The sequence below is a fragment of the Meles meles genome, chromosome 19 (assembly GCF_922984935.1).
Source record: "Meles meles chromosome 19, mMelMel3.1 paternal haplotype, whole genome shotgun sequence".
Taxonomy (NCBI): domain Eukaryota; kingdom Metazoa; phylum Chordata; class Mammalia; order Carnivora; family Mustelidae; genus Meles; species Meles meles.
The window spans coordinates 34,536,658-34,559,221 of NC_060084.1; the positions used below are offsets into that span (position 1 = coordinate 34,536,658).

Sequence of the window (22,564 nt, forward strand, 5' to 3'; positions counted from 1 at the left end):
TGCCTTTGGCTCAGGTCATGATCCCAGGGTCCTGGGATCGAGCCCCACACCGGGCTCTCTGCTCAGCAGGGAGTCTGCTTCCCTCCTCCCACCCCACCCCACCCCCGCCCTGCTTGCCTCTCTGCCTACTTGTGATCTCTGTCCATCAAATAAATACAATCTTTAAAAAAAAAAAAGAAATATTAAATTACCATCCCCTCTCCCAACCCAAGCTTATAGATGTTCTAGCAGTGAGTCACATATTCAGAAAGGCAAAAATGAAAAGCATTTTAGCATATTTTAAAAATACCTTTGGTTATTTAAGGTTCCTAAATTGTATCTAGCTCTACTCTCTGAGTCTGTGAAAACTAAGAGTTAGAGTCAATAGTAAAATTGCATTTCCTTCATGTATTTATCCATCCTTTTATCATTTATTTATTGAGCACCTGCTATCCTTGTAACACTGTCCCAGGCTCCAAGGATTCAATAGTGAACAAAACTGACATGTTCCTGTCCTTGTAAGGCTCTTGATTTAGAGCAGGAAATGAGCTCTAAACAAATAATGATTCACACAAATATATAATTACAAACTGGGATAAGAGAAAAAGCATGGTTTTATGAGCAGGCCTGCCGCAGGGTTATAGGGTTGACATTGGGTGGTTAGAGAAGTTTTCCCCAAGTCATCATGAGCTGAGGCCTGAGTAGATGTTTAAAAAGAGGGAGGCAAGCTCTCCTGCATGTCGGTGGCCCACTCCTTGCAGGGAATGTCTCCCTCGCCTGACTCCTAAGGGTTGAATCTAAGCTACTCTTACCTGCTGCCTTTTCAGATTCTCTGATTCTGGGAAACGAAGGATTGGCAAGACAGCTGAAAATGACCAGGAGGAGGATATACTGGGTCCCCAGATCTTCAGGTGGCCTTGGGAATCTTGGCATGCACATGAGCAATGACATGGTTTCAGGGCTTAGCTATGTAAGTACGTCCCCTTTGCATTAAAATACCAGAAAACTGAATTGACAGGATATTCTCAATGGTCACAAATTAGATCAGAAAATTTTTTCCCATGTTAGTCAACCTTGGTTTCTTTAATGGATCTCAGGCTTCTGCAATTAAATGAATCATAATCTTTGGTCATGACACCACTTCATGGTTGGTTTATATATCCATCTATCATCTATTACCTATTTATCTATGTATTTACTTATAATAGTACATTAGGCTCCTGTAGACCCATCATCAGCTCACCAGCTTGAACCTTGACAATCACATCCAGCTACTGGACCTACTTCTACTTCACTCTCCGACTTCCCCAGCTGAAGCAGCTACTCCTCTGAATGCTTTCTCATCAATCCCTTACTACACTTTTAAGATAGTATTATGTATTCTATGTGAAGTCCTAAAGATAATACTTTAAAAAAATTTTAGTTGTTTCCTACTTTATCAAAAGGGTCCCATGTAATGTTTGGGGGTTACTTTCTTACTTATTGATTTCTTTTTAGTAGGTTTACCCTCAGAGGGTGACTTGGTCTCACATTCTGTGGGTGACTAACGATAGCTCCCTTTAGTCTTGTCTAAAGTGTGTATCACAGATTAAAAACCTGGGGAGGTGGGGTGGCCTGCCCAGAGTCACCCCAGGAATGTAGGCAGAACTAAGGCTGGGACCCAGTAGTCTCGACTCATGGTCCACCGCTTATTCCCTACCCAGACACCTTTCTTTCATTTACTTTTTAACTGAGATACAATTGACATAAAACATATTAGTTTTAGGTATATGACATACTGATTCAGTATTTGTATATAGGGTGAAAGAATTACTACAACATAACATCCATCGCCTCATACAATTATAAAAATTTTTTCTTGCGATGGGAAATTTTAAGATCTGCTTTTAAAAGCTTTCAGACCTACAATGCAGTGTTGTTAACCATAGTCACCACGTTATACATTATAGCCCCATGACATTTATTTTAAATTTATTATTATTATTATTATTATTAAGTTCCGTTTCTATGACATTTATTTTATAACTGGAAGTTTTTGACCCCCTTTGCCCATTTCACCCAAACCCCACTCCCACCTCTGGCAACCACCAATCCATTCTCTGAATGCTTTGTTATTGTTGTGTTTAGGTTCTACATACACGTGAGATCATACAGTGTTTGTCTTTCTCTGTCTGACTCTAGCAGCCTTTCTTTAGGAAGCTGAATGTGGGAAGATTCATTTTCCTTGGGTGGCTGGTCTGGCACTTCAGAATCGTATTTATGAGATTGGTCGGGAAACTGATGTTCTTTTGGTTTTTTCTTTCCCAAGAATACATACACTCTAGAAGATGGCTCCTGGAGCCAGCAGGTGAGGAAGCCTGAGGCACCAGAGGTGGCAACAGTTCTCCCCTGGGGGAAGTATGATGCCGCCTGGAGAACCATGATTCCTTTCCGTCCCAAGCCAAAGTGAGTTCTGGGGGGGAGGTAAGGGCAGTACCCATTAGGGCAATGTTCTTCAGACCTTAATACCTAGGCTCTTTCCCAAAGATGTCTCCACATGGTCATGTCACCCACCACAGCCAAATACCTCCAGAGCAGCCTGTGGCACATCAGGGAGGCAGAGTTAACTTATTCACTCACTCATTCGTTCATCCAACAAGGATTCATTGAGCACATATATGTGCCAGGCACTGTGCTAGACCTTGGGGGAACAACAGTAAGCGAGACAGACATGATCCTTGCACATCACGGACCACACATTTGGGAGGAAGACAATAAGCAAGTAAACTAATAAACACGGTTATAAGCTGCTTGAAGATGGTATTAGGAAGAAGTGTGAGGGTGCTGAGGGACAATACAACAGCGACAAGTTGGTAGGTTCTTGGTAGTTAAGCTGTTCCCTGGAGGATAAACGAGATATTACTAGGCCAAAGTAAAGAAAGAATGATCTGGGCAGAGGGAACAGCATGTTCAAAGACCTGACCTTGAGGTGGAAAGAACACAACATGACGTGTTGTGTTCTGAGGAGGCCAGTGTCACTGGAGTTCTGTGTGATAAGGGACATGGCATGAGATGATTGCAGAAGGACACAAATCTCCACAGGGCACATTAAGTATGGTGGTCTCCATTCTAAGCAAAACGGGGAGCTGCTGAAAGGGTCCAAAAGCCTTGTGGTGTTACCCTTAAACTTAAGAGTTAAAGAAATTCAATGTATCCTTGTCCCGTAAGCCACAGTTGAAAATAACCACCCCCCCAATATCTCTCCGACCCACACAACCTTTCTCTCAGGGGCCTGCACAGAATTCATTTATTCATCATGTATGGACAGGACCTCAACATTCCTCTAGGCCCTTTCTTCAGCGTTTTGTCACCAGGACTCTGTTTTGTATCCACAATCCCCTCTTCTCTCTCACAAGTTTGCTTAGATTTTACCTATCAACAGAACTGCTCTTGTTTTCCTATTTTAAAAAAGCTTGATCTCCCCTCACTACTAGCTACATTGTTCCCACAGGATTGCTCTCATCTCCACTGAGAACAAAGAACCTGGGTACTTGATGGAACTGGGAGGTCCCATCTAGAGGAACGCTCTGCTCCTATACCAGCTCACAGCCTGTGGCCCTTTGTCTGCAATCACACATGGCCCCACATAGCTGGTGATACCTGATACCGATCCCCACACTCCCTTCAGCCCCTTCTCTCTCCAGCTTCTGGGCAGAAGACACAACTGCGGGGCCCGGTGGGACATGAGGAGGGGACGGGCCACCGAGTGGAGAGGAGCCCATAGTCCAAGACAAAACAAAAACATCCCATGCATTTGGCATTTTCGTTTTCTTGTCTTTCTCCCCAAGTCTTCTTTTTAATGGAATTTTCTTCAGATCAAAATACACAGCATTAAAGGCAACTTTGAAAAAAGAGTAGAAGTTATACACAACGCCAACATCCTCATCCAATTATTATTTCTGTACTTGTGAATCATTTCTAGGGATATGACCTTATCATTCTCACTTACTACTTTTTATTCCACTGTTGTTTTTATGAAAAATTACATAAGCCAAGTATAGAAAACGTGAAACAGTGAGAATCTCTTTTCCTGTACTTTTATCAATTCTAATCCTTTTGTCAAAGTCAACCACTCATAGTAATTTGATATAAATGTATCTATATGTACATATATAAATGCATACATACAAAAACATAAGTGCACATATACATATAATACATAAATACATAAATATATGTACATCTATGAATATACTAAGGTGTGTACATATTAAATGTGTATATGTAATTGTTAACAGTGGATGACTTTATATATATAGTTTTATATCGTTTTGTGGCATTTTTTCCCTTGCTTACTATGCTTAGAGATCTTTCCTTATTCTAGATACAGATCAACTGTATTTTTGGACACTTCTGCATTGTTTTCCACAGACCTTACTTCTTCTCTTTCTTTTTAAGTCATTCCTGTATTAATGGGTGTTTTTCTTGTTTCTGTTTTTTAATTATCACACATAACAGAGTAATGAAAAAAATACTGTTTTGTATATCCAGATGACCATGCTGTGGTTTTTACATAGTATGTAATTGCAAAATCTTGCTCTTACCTTAATTTTCTATCTTTAGAGCCTATATCATACGGACAACTACAGGGGTGCCTGGGTGGTTTGGTGGGTTAAGTGTCTGCCTTCTGCTTGGGTCATGATCCCAAGGTCCTGGGATTGAATCCCAAGCCCGGAGCCTTAAGTCAGGCTCCACACTCAGTAGGGAGTCTGCTTCTCCTCCTTCCTTTGCCCATCCCCCTGCTCATGCTCCTCTCTCTCCCATGTGCTCCTTTCTTTCTCTTTCAAATAAATAAAATCTTAAAAAATAAGTAAAAGCAACTACATGACTTATGACTTCTCTGCTAGGTTTCCTGCCCCACACCCCCTGGATGATGCTGGTCTGTTCTCCTACCTTACGGTGTCATGGCTGACCCCACTCATGATCCTAGGTTTACAGAAACGCTTGGATGAGAATACCATACCCCAGCTGTCGGTAAATGATGCCTCAGACAAAAATGCTAAAAGGTAAAATTATATTGGGCAAGCCACTGGATTGGTTAAAGACCATGTCTTATGGGGTTGGTGACCAGAGATGCTGAAGAGTAGCGGGTAGGGCCCATCTTTAGATAACCAAAGAATATGCATGCTTCCTTGGTAACAAGAGGCCTCACTGTAGTTTTTGGACCCCCTGAAATGGTATACGTATTTTATACATATGGACTAGAGACTTTTTTCTGGAGCAAGGACTCATATCTTTTATCAGATTTGCCTTAAGGCCCTGGACCCCCCAAAAAGAAATTACCCCTTTTTGTTCCTTTTGCTTTTTCTTCTGGATCAGGCAGTTACCTGTGTGACTCATCACATCTGATCACACAGTTACCTGTGTGACTCATCATTAAATTTTGGGTTAAGGGACTAATCTCCTAATCCCTAAGTCATCACTAACTAGTTGTGTGATTGAGTTTTCTGTACCACGAACCTCACAAGGTAATAGGAGGATTAAGTGGGGGGAGGGGAATGAATAAGTGATTTTTAAATGTTTTGTATTCATGTTCCTACCTCTAGCTACTTCATGAGAGATGCCAGGTAGAGAGTGGCATTTTCCAAAGAGTTCCAGAAAATGGTCCTCCCCTAAGAACTTCCCTGAAAAGCACATTCCTTGGTCAAGGGAGCTTGTGAAACATGGCACGCTATTGCCAGATCTCAGAGATTAGTTTACCAAGTAAATTAGTGTACTGAGGGTACTGAGAAAACATAGCTGGTTCAACTTTGACCCATTGCTTCTCAGAATGGCTCAGTAAAAGAGAAAAATTGGTTTTCAGGGAACACCTGCCTCTTACATCGTGCCAGATACTGGTCAGAATCTCACTGCTTACCAGCTCTGATGTCGGGCAAGTCACTTACCCTAACAGAGACCTTTCGTCCTTGTGCATAAAATAAGGGAGCATAAAATTGACCTCTTGGTCTTTCATAAGATTGTTGGAAGAGTCAAAAGAGATGAGGAATTCAGTTTAAACCACCTGGAAAAATGCCCAGTGCATCTTGGGCAACCGGTTAGATGTTTGGTTGCTCTTTAACCATTATGAACACAAGGTTTCTCGATTTGTGCCTATTCACTTCTAGTGCACTGATTCTGCTGTTTTTATCCTGTAACTCACCATGTCTGTCTACCAATATTTTTATCATCATGCCACTTTGGGATGTTTATTTGAAAAAACAATGACCCATGCATTCACACCTTTAGAGAGGTTTCTTTGTCTGCGTTCCTCATTGAACAAGCAGAGTTCTGGGATACGGCTTGCCTAGCCCTTCTGAAGAACTGCTTTGACTGCCATGAGCATTTGCTGACAAACTGCCAGCCATCACCATCACCACCATGGTGGTCAGCCCAGTGGCAGAATCACCATTATCACCACCATCATCTTCAGTATCACTTTCATAATTCTCCATAGTTTTCATTGTTCCATAGTGACAGAGCATCACCTCCTTTGACTGTCACAAGTAAATAGGGCAGATGTTACTTTCCCCACTTTATACATGAAGGATCTGAGGACTAAGGGGAGTAAAATGATGTTCTCGGAGTCACATAGCTAATGAAGGGAGGCGGTGAGGTCCTGAATCTGGTAATCATGGCCAGAAATGGATACAGTTGCTAGGAGAGCGGAGGGCAGGCTACAGACACTTGGATTTGTTTAGTCAAAGCTCCTTTAGTTTGTTTTACTTTCCTTTGATCTGTTTAGTCAAGACTTTTTTACTCTAGGGCTTTTTGTCTCTGTGGATTGGTTTATATATGGGGGTAGGGCTGGAACGAGGAGAGGTGGTCCCACAGACCGGCCTGAGTAAAACTATCCACAAGCAATAAAGTCCTCTAACACATATGGGTGACATGGGGACATTATTGCTTTATTGACCTAGGGCCCAGACACCCCTTTCCCCGCAAGTTATCTGGCCCACACTAATGGGCATGGGATGGAACAGTTGTTTTAGAACTCTGGAAGGAAGAAGCAGCTTGGGGGAATCTGACGGCAGGTGAGGGAATGTATGACAGGAACATTCTCATGGTGTTTGTTCCTTTCTGTCTTTAGGGTGGGTATGAGTGTCCATGGCTGCAGGGGTGAGGAGTAGAAAGGGCTAGAACTGCCTGCCTTGAGAGACTTGGTGGTAAAAGATAAGAACCAGAAGCTGATAGAGCTGCTTGAGAACGCGCACGAGCAGGGCTGCCCTCAAGCCCTGAGCACAAAGGGTGGCCCACCATGCTCCTGCCCTGTGAGGAGTAGAAGCTATAGGGAGACCTGGAGTCCCTTGGCATAGTCCTTGATGTTCTCATCAAGGGCAGCGGTAATCGCTTTTCAGGTAGTAGAGCCAAACAGGGTGGAGCAGGAGCCAGGAAGTAAAAGGGCAGAGGCCAGCATAGTGACTGCAGCCGACAGACTGGATCCTGGATGGGGCGGGGGGGAAGCATCCAGGACCAGATTAAGACTCTGGAAGCCAGAAGCACTACAGTGATTATTTTCCAGCTACCTGCTCCCGCATCAAACATAATATAAAATAAAAAAAGAAGGTTAAGGGAGTCAACGAAAGTCTTAATGTCTGTTAAGATTACTTCTTTGATGCTTTTTTTGAAATACTGTTTTTCAATTTTTTTCCTCAAAAAAATGTTTTTGGTGTTCCTGTTTCACTGATAATAACATCAACAGCCTAGGCATCATTAGCTCAGATTGCCAAAATAAGGGCACACTTTTAATTAGGTGATCCAGCATTGGGGCACCCTTTGGGGGACCATGAAATAAATGGACGCACTTTTTGGAGGTTAGAGTTTTGGGTTTTATGAATTTTAGTTTGTATAAAAAGAAAGAGAGACACTATTTAAAGTCCTAGGTCATTTCCTCAATTAACTGTATTTCAAGGTAACAAAATAGTCGAGGAGGGGAAGTTATCTTTTTTAAAGTAGTTTTTAAAAAAATAGCCCCAGCACAGAGCTTGAACTCATGGCCCTGGGGTCAAGACCTGAGTTGAGGTTAAAAGTTGGATGCTTAACTGATTGAGCCACCTAGGTGCTCCAGAAGGTGTTTGTTTTTTTTTTTAAATAGAAAAATTCAAATTACTAAATACAGAAGGAATGTTAGAATTAGAAATCACCATTTTGCTAGCCCTAATAGAAGTGGCAATGGTCATCAATGATGGGGAATGAATCGCAGTGAATGAATCAGGCTGATACTCCTTAACCCACTGACACCCTGAACATTGTTAATAATAGGACACCAGACACTGTGTCTTCTGCTATTATGCAAAAGAAGCACACTACATCACCTATTATGTATTTTTGCCAGCTGACCTGAATTCTGAATTTCACTACACCCCTAGATCTAGCTAGGAGTTTAATAGACGATACAGGGCACAGAAGGTTATTGTTATGTTAGACAACAGGATAGAGATGCAATCAGTCAAATCCAGAATGTGGGAAATTCTTGGAATAAGTGACCCAGTTTCTTCAACAAGCAAATGGCATAAAATGCAGAGAAGGGGAAGCTGTTACAGGTTAAAATGAGGTACAAGAAGCCTATTAGATTTGTCATTTAAATGCAATGTGTGGACCTCATTTGGATCTTGATTTGGGTGAACTAACTATAAAAACATGTTTTTGACATATTAGAGAAATTTGAATACAGACTGGGTATTAAATGTCATCAAGGAATTTTTATTAAATATTTAATTAATACTTTATGTTAATATATGTCAATTGTTATTAGTAATTAGTAGTTATTACTGAATAACTATTGTATGTCACTGTAGTTTTTTTAAAAGGCCTTATCTGGAAGAGATACATACTGAAGCATTTGTAGGTGAAGTATGTCTGGGATTTACTTGAAATACTCTATGCAAAGAGATTTCACTGGTTGAATTCTCCTCTTTTGAAGGTTTTGCCTCCTTTGGGAAGAAGAAGTCTCAAGACATGGGATTGAGAAAGCTTCAGTGCTTCGAGTGATGATGAAATTTCAAAGAACAAGGGTTCTTTTCAGTGTATTTCTGGGCTGCCTCTTCTGTGCCTCCGGTGTGGTAGGGCCAGTAAGTGACTGGCTTTATGAGGTTTGCGGGGCTCCAAGCTTTAGAGACTGGCACGTTGAAGTCCCTGCATGGAGTTGGGACTTATTTTTCTCCAAGCTGCCACTCGGAAAATGAAGACCTTTGGGAGGTTGTAGAGCTAGTAGCCATTAGGAGTGTGAGTTCTGCAGCAATTGCTTGGGTTCAGACCTTGGCCACTGAATTGCTGAATGACTTTCAGCAATTTGTTTGCCTTAGTTTCTTTAGGGAACCCCATGACACACCTAGTGGGAGACCTCACGGAAGCACTCATGTATAAAACGGAGAGCATGACGTTACCTGCCTCTCAGAATGAATTTAAATGAGATAAATATATAAAACACCTAGAACATATCCTGACTAGGTACAAGCTAGCTGTTTTGAGAAGTGACTGAGCAGCTCTGGGAATGCAGGTGGCAGGGAATAGTAGTAGTGGTCTCCTCCATGCACCATGGTTGAGATGAATCATTGATCTCCTGTCCTCCGGGTCCTCAGCCCAAGTTTCTGATTTCAGAGAGTAAGTCTCATTGTCCCAGCTAGGGTCACATGCTCACCAATTGGCCTGCAGAGGGTAGGGCGCTTTGACCATGCAACCTAAACTGCAAGCAGTGGGACAGGTGCAAGTCTCTCCAGAAGAAAACTGGAGTACTGACTGAGTAATCCAAACTCCTGCTTCCTTCTAGATGCTGGTTATACCAAAGATCCTGGAATATTCTGAAGCGCCATCAGGAAATATTGCCTATGGAGTGGGACTCTGCCTTACCCTCTTTTTCACAGAATGTCTGAAGTCTCTGAGTCTGTGCTCATGCTGGGTCTTAAACCAGCGCACAGGCGTCAGGTTTCGTTCTGCAGTTTCCTCCTTTGCCTTTGAGAAGCTAATGCAATTTAAGTCTCTAACACACATCACAACTGGAGAGGTAAGTGCCTGGGACTATATTGGAGGCCATACTTGCCTAGCCTTTCTCCAGACATCCATGCCCTGGGGGCTGAGGGAGGGAGGAAAGGGAGTTAGGAGAATTAGAAATAATTCCTAGGGTGAGTGTGGATAATCATCAACAGTTGCCTCTGAGGACATAAGAACAGGTCAGCAGTAACCAAGGGAGATGTCACTTGCATCCAGAGGCTTTGGACAAGATTGATTCATTCATTCACCACATAGTTACTGAGGCCTACTTTGGACCAGACCCTGTGCTGGGCCCTGGGGATATAGCAGTGAACAGAAAGACACAAACCCTCAATAGAAGTGCCTCAGAAAGTACATCCCCTCAGCCAGCCTGGGGAGGATGGTATGGATGGATGAACGGACAGGATAGCTCAGAGAAACCAAGGGAACAGCAATTGTAGATCACCTCTCTGAGTGTTCATTCTTATCCGCAAAGGAGGAGTACTTAGAGCTGCCTGGTTAATTTGTTATTGGCATATCAGTTCCCTTCTCTTGCCCCTCCTATGATGTAACACAAATGTACTAATGTTGACAGAGATTGAAAAAAGATGCTCCAATTTATGACACAAGGGCATAGGAATATTAGAATTTTATATATTTAATTTCATATTCCCTATTTTTCTCTTGCTTACCAGTTGCCTTGAGGAGCATAGATTACTATTAAAACAGGCATTTGAATTTTTGGAAAACGCAGCACTGCTTTGATTGCTTGTCCTCAAGCCAGACCCTTTGTGATCTGGCATCAGCAACTGTCCAACCTCCCCTCTTCCCATCTCCCCTCTTCCAACACTAGGTTGGCTTCTTCCTTTCAACCAGGCTAGGCTAACTTTCAGTCCCCAAACACACCAGGCACACCACCTCCTGGCAATGTTGCTCATATCACTCCCAACCCCTGTCCTTTTATAATCCCATTCATCCTTCATGGATGTCCTCTCCTTCATGACAATATTGCTAAACCCCACCATCTACTCCCAGTCCCCATCAAGCACAAATCTGGCTGCCCCGCTAACATGAGCCCCCTTCAAAGACACAAACCCTTTCAGATTCACCACTGTATCCCTCAAAATGCCAACATTTGAATTACACAGGGCAGATGTTAAAAAAAAAATCTGCCAGATTACCCACTGCCATCAGGTGGATGCTAAACTCGATTGGTAGCCAACGTAAGATATTTGTTATCATGGTTACCGTTAACTCTTCGTAATTTTATTAGTCCTGTAACCTGAGGCAACTTGTTCAGTCTCTCTGAAGCTGCAGAATAATAAGACCAGCCTTAAAGGATTGTTATCTCATAGGATTAATGAGTTAGTACATATAATGCACATGGAGCGGGGACAGAGGTTCAGAAGTGTTAAATTGCTCTGCTGACTTCTCTCAGGCCTTGAGTATGGGGGCTCCCTGTCCTCCTGCATTTGATGGATGTTGAGATCTGTGGCAGCCCTCCCCCCCCCGTTTATCTTAGGAGAGTCATCGTAGTAATTATTAACTTCCACGAAGCCAAACATCATCCCCAAGGCTTTACCTTGTTAGCTCAGTCAGTCCTCTTACAACCCTCTTATGCTGTGATCTCTATTATTATTCCCATGGTCACAGAGGTAGAAACTGAGGAAGGAAGGAGTAGGAACCGTATATACAAGGTCATGTGATTGGTAAGCAGCAGAGCCTGGCTGCACTTTCCTGCCTTGTCAAGGAGATTTTCCACACTGAGGTCTGTCCTGGTTCCTTTTCTCTGTGCTTTTGTCCTGAGCATCGGCTATGTGCAAGGCCGATTTCCCCCAAATATGCTCATGAACGTAAGACAAGATGGCCCACCTGGAAGTGGGGATGGAAGTCGCTGGTCACATGAGGAGTCCTAGGGGGCTGCTTCCATAAATATTATTTTAAAATTAATTTAAAAAACACCTTCATATGTTCTCCTTGCAAGCCAAATAAAGTGGACTAGATGACTCCCTAGACCCCATCACTTCCCTAATGCCTGGAGGTGACCACCACTATCAATACGGCTTGTGTCCTTCTATGCTTTTTAAAGTGTGTTTGGGTACACATGCAAGTTACCCATGGAAAACATATTGTATCTTGTGCCTGTGTTTTTACATAAATGATACTACATTTTACAGTGTTCTGCCACTTTGTTTTACTAATAGAAAATGTATGATACAATTTTGGGGGTGAGTTTTTACATCAAGGATGCTACATTGTTTGGGCTCTTTTGAAGATTTTCTTTCCTCCTCATTATGTCTTAGCCTTCCATCTTAACACATGCAGATCTTTCTTATTCCTTTTCAACGATGCTTACTTAAAATTGTAGCATGTCCTTCCTCCCCATTTTTATTGAGATATAATTGATGTATAATGTATTAGTCCAAGGTTTTATGCAAGGGAATGATTTAATGTGTTGCAAAACAATCACTACCATAAATTTAGTTACCATTCATCACCTTACATAGTAATACTTTTTTGCCTGCAATGAGAAATTTGAAGATCTGCTGTCTTAGCAATTTACACACCATACAATAGTAACTATGGTCACCATAATTATTTATCTTATAGATAAATGTTTTTACCTTTTGGCCACCTTTATCCACTTCCCCCACCCACCTTAGAGCATTTTCAATATGGCTAAATTGAGTGTTTTATATGCATTATCTCATCAGTTGTCACATCGGTGGTATGGAGTAGGTGGTATTATTATTCCCATTTTACTGATAAGGCAACTGAGGCACAGAGAGACTGATTATGTGTCTTTGGTCCTATAGCTACTACATGACAAGTTTGGGACATGACCTCTGACAGGTTGTTCCAGGATTCAGTATTATCTAATACTCTTTGAGTGGATGTTTTAACCTTTCCCCACCAGTGGACATTCAGAATGTTTCCAGGGTTTTGCTGCTAATAAGCACAGCTGTAGTAAATGTCTTTGTCTTCCTCTTGCATGTGTGGATGTTTCTCAACAGAGAAACGAAATAGCCAAAGCCTTGGGGTTTGTGCAATTGTTAACTTTTAAAGATACTGTCCAATTCCATTCCAAAGTGGCTGTACCAAGCTAGCTCCCTTATACACTTCAAATTTTTGCAAAGGTTCGGCCTGGGGCACATCCTGGGAACTGGAAGGAGATCAGTTTAAAGTGAAAAAGAAACCACTTCTTAAGGCATTCAGATTGGTCATTCTAAAAGACATGCATGATCTGGGTCCTTAAATATTTCTTGATTTGCAATGTCAGCTTTTATGTAACATGGAACCGGGCAGTTAGGGAGCAGGAAAGTGGACTGAAGAGTCCAAGGCAAAATAGAAAAGGAAGGATAAAAAGACTTAGCTCCTGCCTCAATAAATTCAGCCATTATTATTAGTAGAAATAGAATGAATAGAATAGAATAAGAAAGAAGACTAGAAGTAACTCTCTGGGGAATCTGGATATGAGAAGAAGTAGCAATAGTATAGTAAAATATAACTTTTACTGAGCACAGTCTATGTGCAGATACCTTATTGACATCCTCACAACAACCACATAAAGTGGGTATAATTATTCCAGCTTCACAGATGAAGAAGCTGAGGCTCAGAGTGGCATAGGAATAGGCCCAGGGTCACACAGAGAGTAAGAGAAGAGCTGTGAACTCGGTGTTTTTGTCTCTACCACCATGCCTCCCAAGCTTTCCTGTCCCCTGCCCATGTACCTGAAGAGGCGAAACCTGTGCCCACAGGCTTTGCTGTCTTACAGGCCATCAGCTTCTTTGCCAGCGACGTAAACTGCCTGTTCGAAGGGGTGTACTATGGCCCCCTGATCTGGCTCATCTCTTCATTGCTGATCTCCTGCACTGTGACCTCCTACATCACTCTTGGACCCACTGCACTCTCCGCCACTCTGTGCTATCTCCTGATTTTACCAGTGGAGGTAATGTCTCTTTTTTTTTGCCATCCGTGTGATGTTGGATGTTCCTCAGAACTCCCTGGGCTCTGGAATCTGAGGTACTTCTGAATGGAAGTATTGATTCCTGTTGACTGTTCATTCCACTGTGGTTAAGTTTCAGCTTCCATTTCTGCCTAACTGTTCTCTGGCCACAGCACTGGCCAAAGAAATAAGAGGTGATTATGATATGCAAAAGTCCATTCTGTGAGGGATTATCTGCCTCACACACTTTCCTTAGTGGATGTCCTCTATGTAAGGTTTTTATTTCTTCTTTTCTACCCAGAATATGGTGACATAATAACCCAGACAGCATTTAATGTTTGCCTGAGCACAGTAAAAAGGGAGAAGTCCTGTAAATTTGCTGACAAAGATTCGGGTGAAGTAAACCTAGGCCAAACAGGAAGTGACTCTTGGGTTATGTGTGCTCTGAATTATTGAAATCAACTGTTTTCCTCCTCAGCACAGGTATTCTGATCAGGTGATCCCAACTATTGGCGGGTTAGGTTTCCCAACGGCAGAGGAGTCATATTTCTGTTTAGTTAGCCACAACCTGGCTTGGGACACAGGAGAAAAACATCCCAGGATGTGTGAGACAGGTGCTCTAAGGCACGATGGAGTGGTTTCCGTTGGAAAGCCTTCAGCAGGACCCTAGAATTTAGAGTCACAGTGGCTTCCAACAGGGCAGGATTAAATCCAGGTGGTTAACCTACATCTGGATTTTACCTTTGGACATACTCCCAGTTGTCATAGTTATGCCTGGATGAACCCTGCTACCCTTGTCAAAAGAAGCTCTCGCTGCATCCTGACCACAGGTGTTCCTGATTCGAAAGATGATTAAGATACACAATCACACCTCTGAGATCAGCGACCAGCGCATCCGTGTGACCAGTGAAGTTCTCACCTGCATTAAACTGATTAAAATGTATGCATGGGAGAAACCATTTGAAAAAATAATTAAAGGTACAGAAAATCTCATTTTCTTGCTCAGAGCCTTGGGATGCCATGGTGGGTCAAGCCTCTCCCTTTTTGGGGAGTTCTTTCATGCTCTGGAAGTTTGGTGCTCTTTGGAGGATGTTCTTAGGGTTAATTTCAGTGCCTTTGCCTTTTTTTTTTTTTTTTTCCGCATCTTTGCTTTTCATCTCTCAGCCCTCAGAAGGCAGGAAAAGAAACTACTGGAGAAGTCTGGGATTATCCAGAGCCTGACCACTGCCTGCTTGTTTATAGCCCCTACAGTGGCCATAACATTGACGTTCCTCATCCACACATGTTTACAACAGAAACTCACAATCTCAGTGGTAAGTGCTTGGGGTGCTTCGTTTCCCCCATATTGATAGGGAGTTTTTCTTTTCTATCCTTCCCTAGACCATGTTCCTTCAAAGATCTGAAGGTTTTGCAAATGGACAATAGATGCTGATTTTGATTTTCCAGACTTTTAGGACCCTTGAACTTTCTTCCATCTTAAACTGTCTGAAAAACTGACATCCCTTGCATAGCAACGATGGGAGGGAGGAATGACAAAGTCACCCCAGAGGAGTTGAAATGAGTAGTTAAAACCCTGATGATTCTGACACATGCCTGGGGGTTGAGAATCCTAAATTAAGGAGTTTCTTTGAACCCAAAATAGGGCTCTGAAAATACACCTTACATAAAAAGCTAGAGCTTCTTCTCTCTTCTCTCTGTGGTCTGACTCTGGCCCAGAAAAGCAGCAGCTGCCTTTTAGGGGGTAGAATCCCAGTTCTCTGAGGAGAAAAATCAGGGGGCTGCTTTGGGAGAGCTTGGAATCCAGGTGGGGCTTGGGGCAGAACACTGCACCCAAAGCAAGAGGGGGAAGCATTTGAGAATCCGCCACCAAGGGTTTGTTTGTGTTCCAGACAGCGGACACCTTGACTTGGCCCAGGCACGCTCCCGAGAGGCCCCCTGAAAGCTTGAGGGTGGGCACAGGGGCTTTTATAGGAGAAAGTCCCAGCAGGAGTTTAGGGTCACCCTGCACTCACACAGTGAAGGACAAAGAAGGGACTAGAGGTGGGGCATGGATTGGAAAGTCCCCAAGGTACTTCAGGTCACATTCTGAGATCCTGAGAGAGGTTGTCTGCTGTCGTCAGGACAAGTCTCTCAGGAAAGAGTGAGGCATGGATTAGCCTTGAAGTGCAGGGACATTTGGAATATTAGAAACGAGTATCCAAGGCAACGAAGGCTGAATATGATCCTAACGGCAGTAACAGTATCAAGCTCCGCTGACAGTAGACAAGCTTTCTCACATGTACTTTCTCAGTGCTTCCCTGCACTTTATTCCTGTACCCGCTGATGACTTTGACCCTATGCCAACGGGAAAGCTCAGCTCGTTGGGAGAGGGGACCTGGCCAAAGTCGCAGAGTCACCGGGTCGCCAAGCTACATCGGGAGCCAGGCCTAGAGACAGAGACGTTAAGAGGAGTGCTCCTTCCCTGCTCTTTCCAGTCTCCTCAAAATACTGGCTCCGTCCCTGCCATGGGAGGGACCCGCCTATCAAAAGTTGCGGGGGTCTGGCTCTGTGGCTTCTGGCTCCAGGAGGGGAGCCTCAGGGGGTGGAGAGAGAACAGAGATGTGCTTCTCACCACCTCCTTCCCTCCTTGCCCAGGCTTTCACTACGGTGGCCACCTTGATTCCCATGCGGCTGTGCGTGTTCTTCGTGCCCTTCTCAGTAAAAGGCCTCACGAATTCCAAGTCCGTGGCAGAGAGGTTTAAGGTAAGTGGTCGGAGGACTATTTGCGTGGCTCTCTGTTTGGGTGTTCGTTTGCCTGCAGTCATCGTGATGTTCCTCCTGAACATGACCCCAGGCCAAGCCAGACACCAGCTTCCAAGGAGAGGAATTGGCCAGCTCAGTGACCTCCTGCGCCCAGGCTGCGATGGGGGCTGGGAACACAGAGGAATCGGGCCCTGGGGAGGTCTTAGGACAGTCTATACAAACCAGGTCTCAGACAGGAGGTCTGCAGGGTTACCCTGATGGTTTAGCTTTTTTAAAAAATTGTATTTGTTGCTTGCATTTAAAAACCTGGAAATTCTATATAAAAATCAGATTTCTGGATTTTTTCTGAATAATCAGAAGATCTGGGAACATCAGACCCACATTTCCCCATGGCCACAAACAGCTGGAGGTGAGGCGATAGTTGTCCTACTTAGATGAGGCAGTGGGATACAGTTTCCTGCTGCCTCCACTCTGCCCTACTGTACACCCTGCAAGTCTCCACTGTGCCCTACTTAACACTGGGGTGTTTCACCTACCATTTATCCTCTTAGCAATGGTCTACTTCACTTTTTTCCATAGCTGGTCTTGTCCCTACAGCACCTGAGTTTAAAAACCCTTACCTAAACCAATTTACAAAGTCATGTCACTTAAATGCATGTAGTTCCCAACTTACTTACTCGCTCATTTATTCATTTATTCAAAAAATATTTGTTGAGGGGTGCCTGGGTGACTCAGTCAGTTAAGTATCTGCCTTTGGCTTGGGTCATGATCCCCGAGTCCTGGGATCAAGCCCGCCTTGGGCTTCCTGCTTAGTGCGGAGCCTGGTTCTCCTTCTCCCTCTGCTCCTCACCCTGCTCCTGCTCTCTCTCTTGCCCTCTCTCTAATAAATAAATAAAATCCTTTTTAAAAAAGTATTTATTGGATACCCACCACCTGCCAAGTACTGAGACAGAACATAATACTGTGAGCCTGACCAATGGGATCCCTGCTCTCAGGAGCTTAGAACCTGGTATTAGAAACAGGCAACTAGCAAGTGAATTAACCATCAAAGAAGATAACATTAGATCACACGGAGAGCTATCATGTCAGTAAAACAGTGTAATTTTCTAGAGAGTATGTGGGGGAGGGCTGGGACAAATCTGGGTGTGCTGGACCCAGAAGGCCCCTCTGCTAAGGTGATTTTTGATCTGAGTGATGGTAACTCGGAAATGCAAAAGCCCTGAAGCTGGGATGAACTTGGCTTGTCTGAGGAAGGATAAGACCGCCCATTACTCATGAAGAGCCCCAGTAGCTCCCCAGACTTCTCAGCTGCTGATCAGGGCTCCCTGCTGCCTTCTCTCTGTCCACTGGTATGCTAGGCTTTCCCATCCTCCCCTCTGCACCTGTTTTCATTTGCAGGGTGGGCAGAGTTGAGGAAGCTACCGTTTGGGCTCCGAAGGGTGGGTAGGGATGTTCCCTGAAGGAATGCCTGGAGAGATAGCTCAGAGGTCAGAGAGCTTTTGGCTAGGGATGGTGTCATTATGGTGGTGGAGAAAGGAGCAGGAATGGTAATGGTGAGGGCAAAGGTCTTGAACCTGGGGTTGTCTCCAGGGGCTGGTGCTGTATAGGGTGGCCCCTTGGATGGACACTAGCTCTCTCATCAGGATATCTTCAACTCCTCGTGCTTCAGCCACTGAAGTTTTCTATCTGGCCCTATAGACATTTGACCTTGAGGCCCCTAGGCTAGAAGGGGGAGGCATGATCCCCTCTTCCTCCTTTGTGTCCCTTGGTGCTATAACGCAGCTCCCAAATGCCTTTGGCTTTTGAACTCTGGGGTACCAGTTTCCAAGAGCAGAGAGAAGAGAGTCATGAGCCCTGAGGGAGGACCCCTCCTTGTAGGCGACCACAGGTAGGAGGTGAGCTGGCTGCTGGAGCTGTGGATGCCTACTCACTGGGGTTCTAGAGAAGGCACCCAGGTAGGCACTATCCCCAGGTGTCTCCAGGCCATTTTTCTTTCCTTTTCTTTAAGATTTTATTTATTTATTTGACACACAGAGAGAGAGAGAGCGCAAGAAGGGAGAGCAGCAGGCAGAGGGAGAGGGAGAAGCAGGCGCCCCCATAGAGCAGGGAGCCTGACATGGGGCTCAGTCCCAGGACCCCAGATCATGACCTAAGCCAAAGGCAGATGCTTAAATGACAGCCACCTAGATGCCCCCAGACCATTTTTCTTTTGTGCTGTTTGCTAAAAACAACAAGTGAAAAGCACTGAATGGCATAAACAAATTTAGAGTTTGAGAGTGTATTTGAGGATTTGGGAATAAAAGGAGCCCCTGTTTTTCTTCCTTGTAGACCCATTTATCAGCATTTGTTAATATCCAGATGTGTGCTCGTCATACTGACTCATTAAGCCAGTGTATCACTCAAAATTTATCTAATAAAATTAAGATATATGTGATAACAATTTAAGCAAAGGAATGAAAGCCATCAGTGGTTACCCAGTGGTTATGTTATTATGTTACTAAACAATGTTTTATGTTATTATGTTACTAAACACGTAAGTGCCCAGCTAACTAAACAAAATAAAGGGACCCATGCAATTCCCAATGAAGACTCTATGCCTTGACTCTAATGTTATAATTAACCTAATTAAACCTAATTAAACATATCTGAGATTCAATTTATTTTGAAAATAGTTTTTTGTTTATCTTTGCAAAATCCTGTGTGCTCATTGTAGAAGGTTCAGATAGTGCAAAAAGTTACAGAGAATAAAAATTGCTCAACATCCACTATCTAGAGAGAAAACCATTGTCCGAAATGTCAAGAAGTATCTTTCTACATCTCTTTCTTAGCAAATCTCCAGGGAGAGACGTGTGCCTATAATTTAAGTGCAGTGAGATCATATTTCCCAGCTGCCTCTTTTAATGCTCGCACTCATGTATGTTTCCCAGTCAGAAAGATGGAGACACAGAGAGGAACGACCGGCTCATGGTCACACTTTGAAATGTATGGTCCCAAACAATTTCCTGCCATGTACTACATGGGCAGACCTTTTTACATTGAATAGTTGTGAATGAAATTCAATTAGAAAAGTGACACGTCTATCTGAGGGTTTCTCAGTGTTGTCACCCGTGTAAAACCGAACAGAAAAGAACAGAGCAGGCAGTATGCAGATATCAAAGAGTGGCCCAGTGATCCAAAACTTGGAAAACCCTGATCCAGAATTCCCACCAACAGAACCTGGCTCCCTCTGAACTAGTGGTGGTTCTTCAGACTTCTACTGTTTATTAGGAGTTTATAAACCAGACCTACAGGCAGGCCAGTGAAACGGGCACACATTCTTATTAGACTGCAGAACTGAATTCCTCCTTTCTTTTTGTCTGTACAGAAATTTTTCCTACAGGAGAGACCTGTTTTGTACGTCCAGGCATTGAAAGATCCCAGCAAAGCAGTGGTTTTGGAGGACGCCACCTTGTCATGGCGACAGACTTGCCCCGGGATCGTAAACGGAGCCATGGAGCTGGAGAAGAACGGGCACACTCCTGAGGGGATGACCAGGGCTCAGCCAGCTCCAGGAGCCCTCGGGCCAGAGGACACAAAGGACAGCCTAGCCCCAAAGTTGCACAAATTAAACCTGGTGGTGTCAAAGGTAGCCTTATCCAGGCCACACAAGCAGGCTGGCTGCCAGACTTTCGGGGCCCGAGGCTTGAGCTTCCTGGCACTCTACTGTTTCCTTGGCTGAAAACTCTCTAAATCCCTCTTTTAAATACAAATTGTTCACAGAGGGCAAGCTCAGGAAATCTTTCATTCTTCAGTGGGAATCAACTGATCATCCAGAATTTTTTATTTATTTACTTTTGTAATATTTGTAATAAGAAGACCCAGGATAGAATGCTAGATGCTGGGAGAGAAGGGGAAGGAGACTAACATTGACTAAGTTGCTAGTATGTGCCAATTTGGTTGTTCTGTCAAGTCACCCATCTGACTTCTTCTCTGACTAACATTTGCAAGGGCAAGCTTCCCTTCTTGTCTAAATTTCACCTCTGTACTTTCAAGTCTAACTTGGTTGCATTCCTTCCTTCCCATCAACGCAGTCCGCTGGTGACACCCATCAGCTCTCTCCTGAATCCATCCACTTTTCACCAACTACCCCCCCAACTCCCCAAGCCCCAACCACTATCATGCTATTCCAGCTCCTCTAGGACCCTCCTTATCAGCCCCTCTGATTCCACTTTTGCCCTCTTACTATTTTTACCATGCAGTGGACAGAGGGCTCTTTCTAAACCATAAACCAATTCAAGTCACTCTCTTGCTTAAACCCCTTCAGTGACTTCCTGCTGCACTTAAGATATAGCCCAGGTGTCCCCTGATCATCCTGCCCATAGCTCTCCCCTCTTCTCCCACTTATTCCTCCCACACCAGCTACGCCAGCCTTCCCATAGCACTTTGGCAGACAACCTGGATCCTCTCTCATGACCTTTGTCCCTGCTGCTCCCACAGCCTGGAACGACCAGATCTTCCTGCGTCTGTCTCCTTCCTGTCATTTAGGTCTCAGTCGCAGTGACAACTGCTTTAAGAAGACCTTGCTGGCCAACCCATCTACACTTGCTCTGGTTCATGGTAGCCAATTTGTTTTACTTAAATCATTTATCATCATCTGATATTGTTTATCTATTTTGTGGCTTATTTCATAGTTCATGGCTCCCCACTAGAATGCAGCATGGGAGTTCTTTTCTTCACTACTTGGTACGTGGGAGAAACTCAGACAGTCTTTGAGGGAGCAGTGAATGAACAAATGAGGAAAAGTATGCATGAATTCTGTGAGGCTGGCTTCACTGTCCCCATTTTACACATGAAGAAACTGAGGCACGGAGAGGCTAAGTGACTTGCCTAGGACCATAGAATAGGTGCAGATCTGGAATTTGGGCTTCTTGCCCGACAGGACCACCTATCCATGAATTCCTCTCTATCACCTACATGCAACTTCCTTCCTTGGAGGTTGTGGCGTTGAGCTTTTGTTCGTCTGAGGGGCTTTGAGGTGGGGTGTTCAATCACAGACCGACCCTGGGTGAGTAGGAGGGTTTGTGCTGTTCCAACGCCACTCTGTCCTCTTTGGCTTTGCAGGGGACCACCTTGGGTGTCTCTGGCAATACTGGGAGCGGTAAGAGCAGCCTGCTGTCAGCCATCCTGGGGGAGGTAAGTGACTTGTGACCACATGCATGTGCACTCACAGGCAGTCCAAGGACTCACAAGCTTGAGTTCCCCAAGTCAGTCACACCATTGCTTTCTTGCTCAATGGAGTTTGAGCCAATACACCTTTTATAAATTGAGAGCAGTTAGGCATGCACTGAGGGGGAGGTGTGCTATAAATACACCTCCTTCTCACTGTGCAGCCAGGAAGGCTACCTCCTAGATCCCCTGGAGGTCTGCCCTCACCTGTTCTCTGTGCTCTCCCCACTCTGTTTGTAATCAACCAGCTATCAGGGTGATGATACAGCACGTCTCAATGTTTAATATGATGATAAAAGTCATCTCATGAAGCCCATCTCAGAATGGGACATGTGTCCCTTGTGAGACAGCACCAAGAGTGCAATGTGGAGGGAGAAAGGAGGAGGAGGAAGGAAGGATGGTGGAGAGGAGACCCTCCCGTGTGGGATGGGACATCCTACACTCCAACAGTAGAATTTACATGTCTGCTGGGTGCCCCTGCCCATGAGATCTGAACTGTCCAATTCCACTGTCAGTGGATGTTCTTGAGGTCTGCTTAGTCTGCACCCAAGCAGACATGTGGCTCAGCCCACTCTCTCTCCAGTTTCTAGGAAACTCAACCTGTTTCCTCTAAACAATTGAGGTCATACTGCACAACTCTTACCTTAAAACAGCTGCAACACCTGGGGTGCATTTATGGCCACCTCCCCAAGGGGGTTCTCACCAGCA

The 22,564-nt window shown here is 44.1% G+C and overlaps 1 protein-coding gene across 3 annotated transcripts in view; it reads left to right on the plus strand.

Annotated features, from left to right (window-relative positions):
• Positions 1-850: 850 nt before the first annotated feature.
• Positions 851-22,564, plus strand: part of ABCC11 (ATP binding cassette subfamily C member 11) — a 59,376-nt gene continuing 37,662 nt past the window's right edge. For all 3 annotated transcript variants that reach the window (XM_045988125.1, XM_045988124.1, XM_045988126.1), the window contains exons 1-11: positions 851-949; positions 2,288-2,424; positions 4,866-5,024; positions 8,918-9,065; positions 9,764-9,997; positions 13,739-13,912; positions 14,740-14,887; positions 15,074-15,222; positions 16,544-16,651; positions 20,016-20,276; positions 21,752-21,823. In XM_045988125.1, the coding sequence (XP_045844081.1) occupies positions 851-949; positions 2,288-2,424; positions 4,866-5,024; positions 8,918-9,065; positions 9,764-9,997; positions 13,739-13,912; positions 14,740-14,887; positions 15,074-15,222; positions 16,544-16,651; positions 20,016-20,276; positions 21,752-21,823 (1,689 nt within the window). The remainder of the gene's footprint in view (positions 950-2,287; positions 2,425-4,865; positions 5,025-8,917; positions 9,066-9,763; positions 9,998-13,738; positions 13,913-14,739; positions 14,888-15,073; positions 15,223-16,543; positions 16,652-20,015; positions 20,277-21,751; positions 21,824-22,564) is intronic.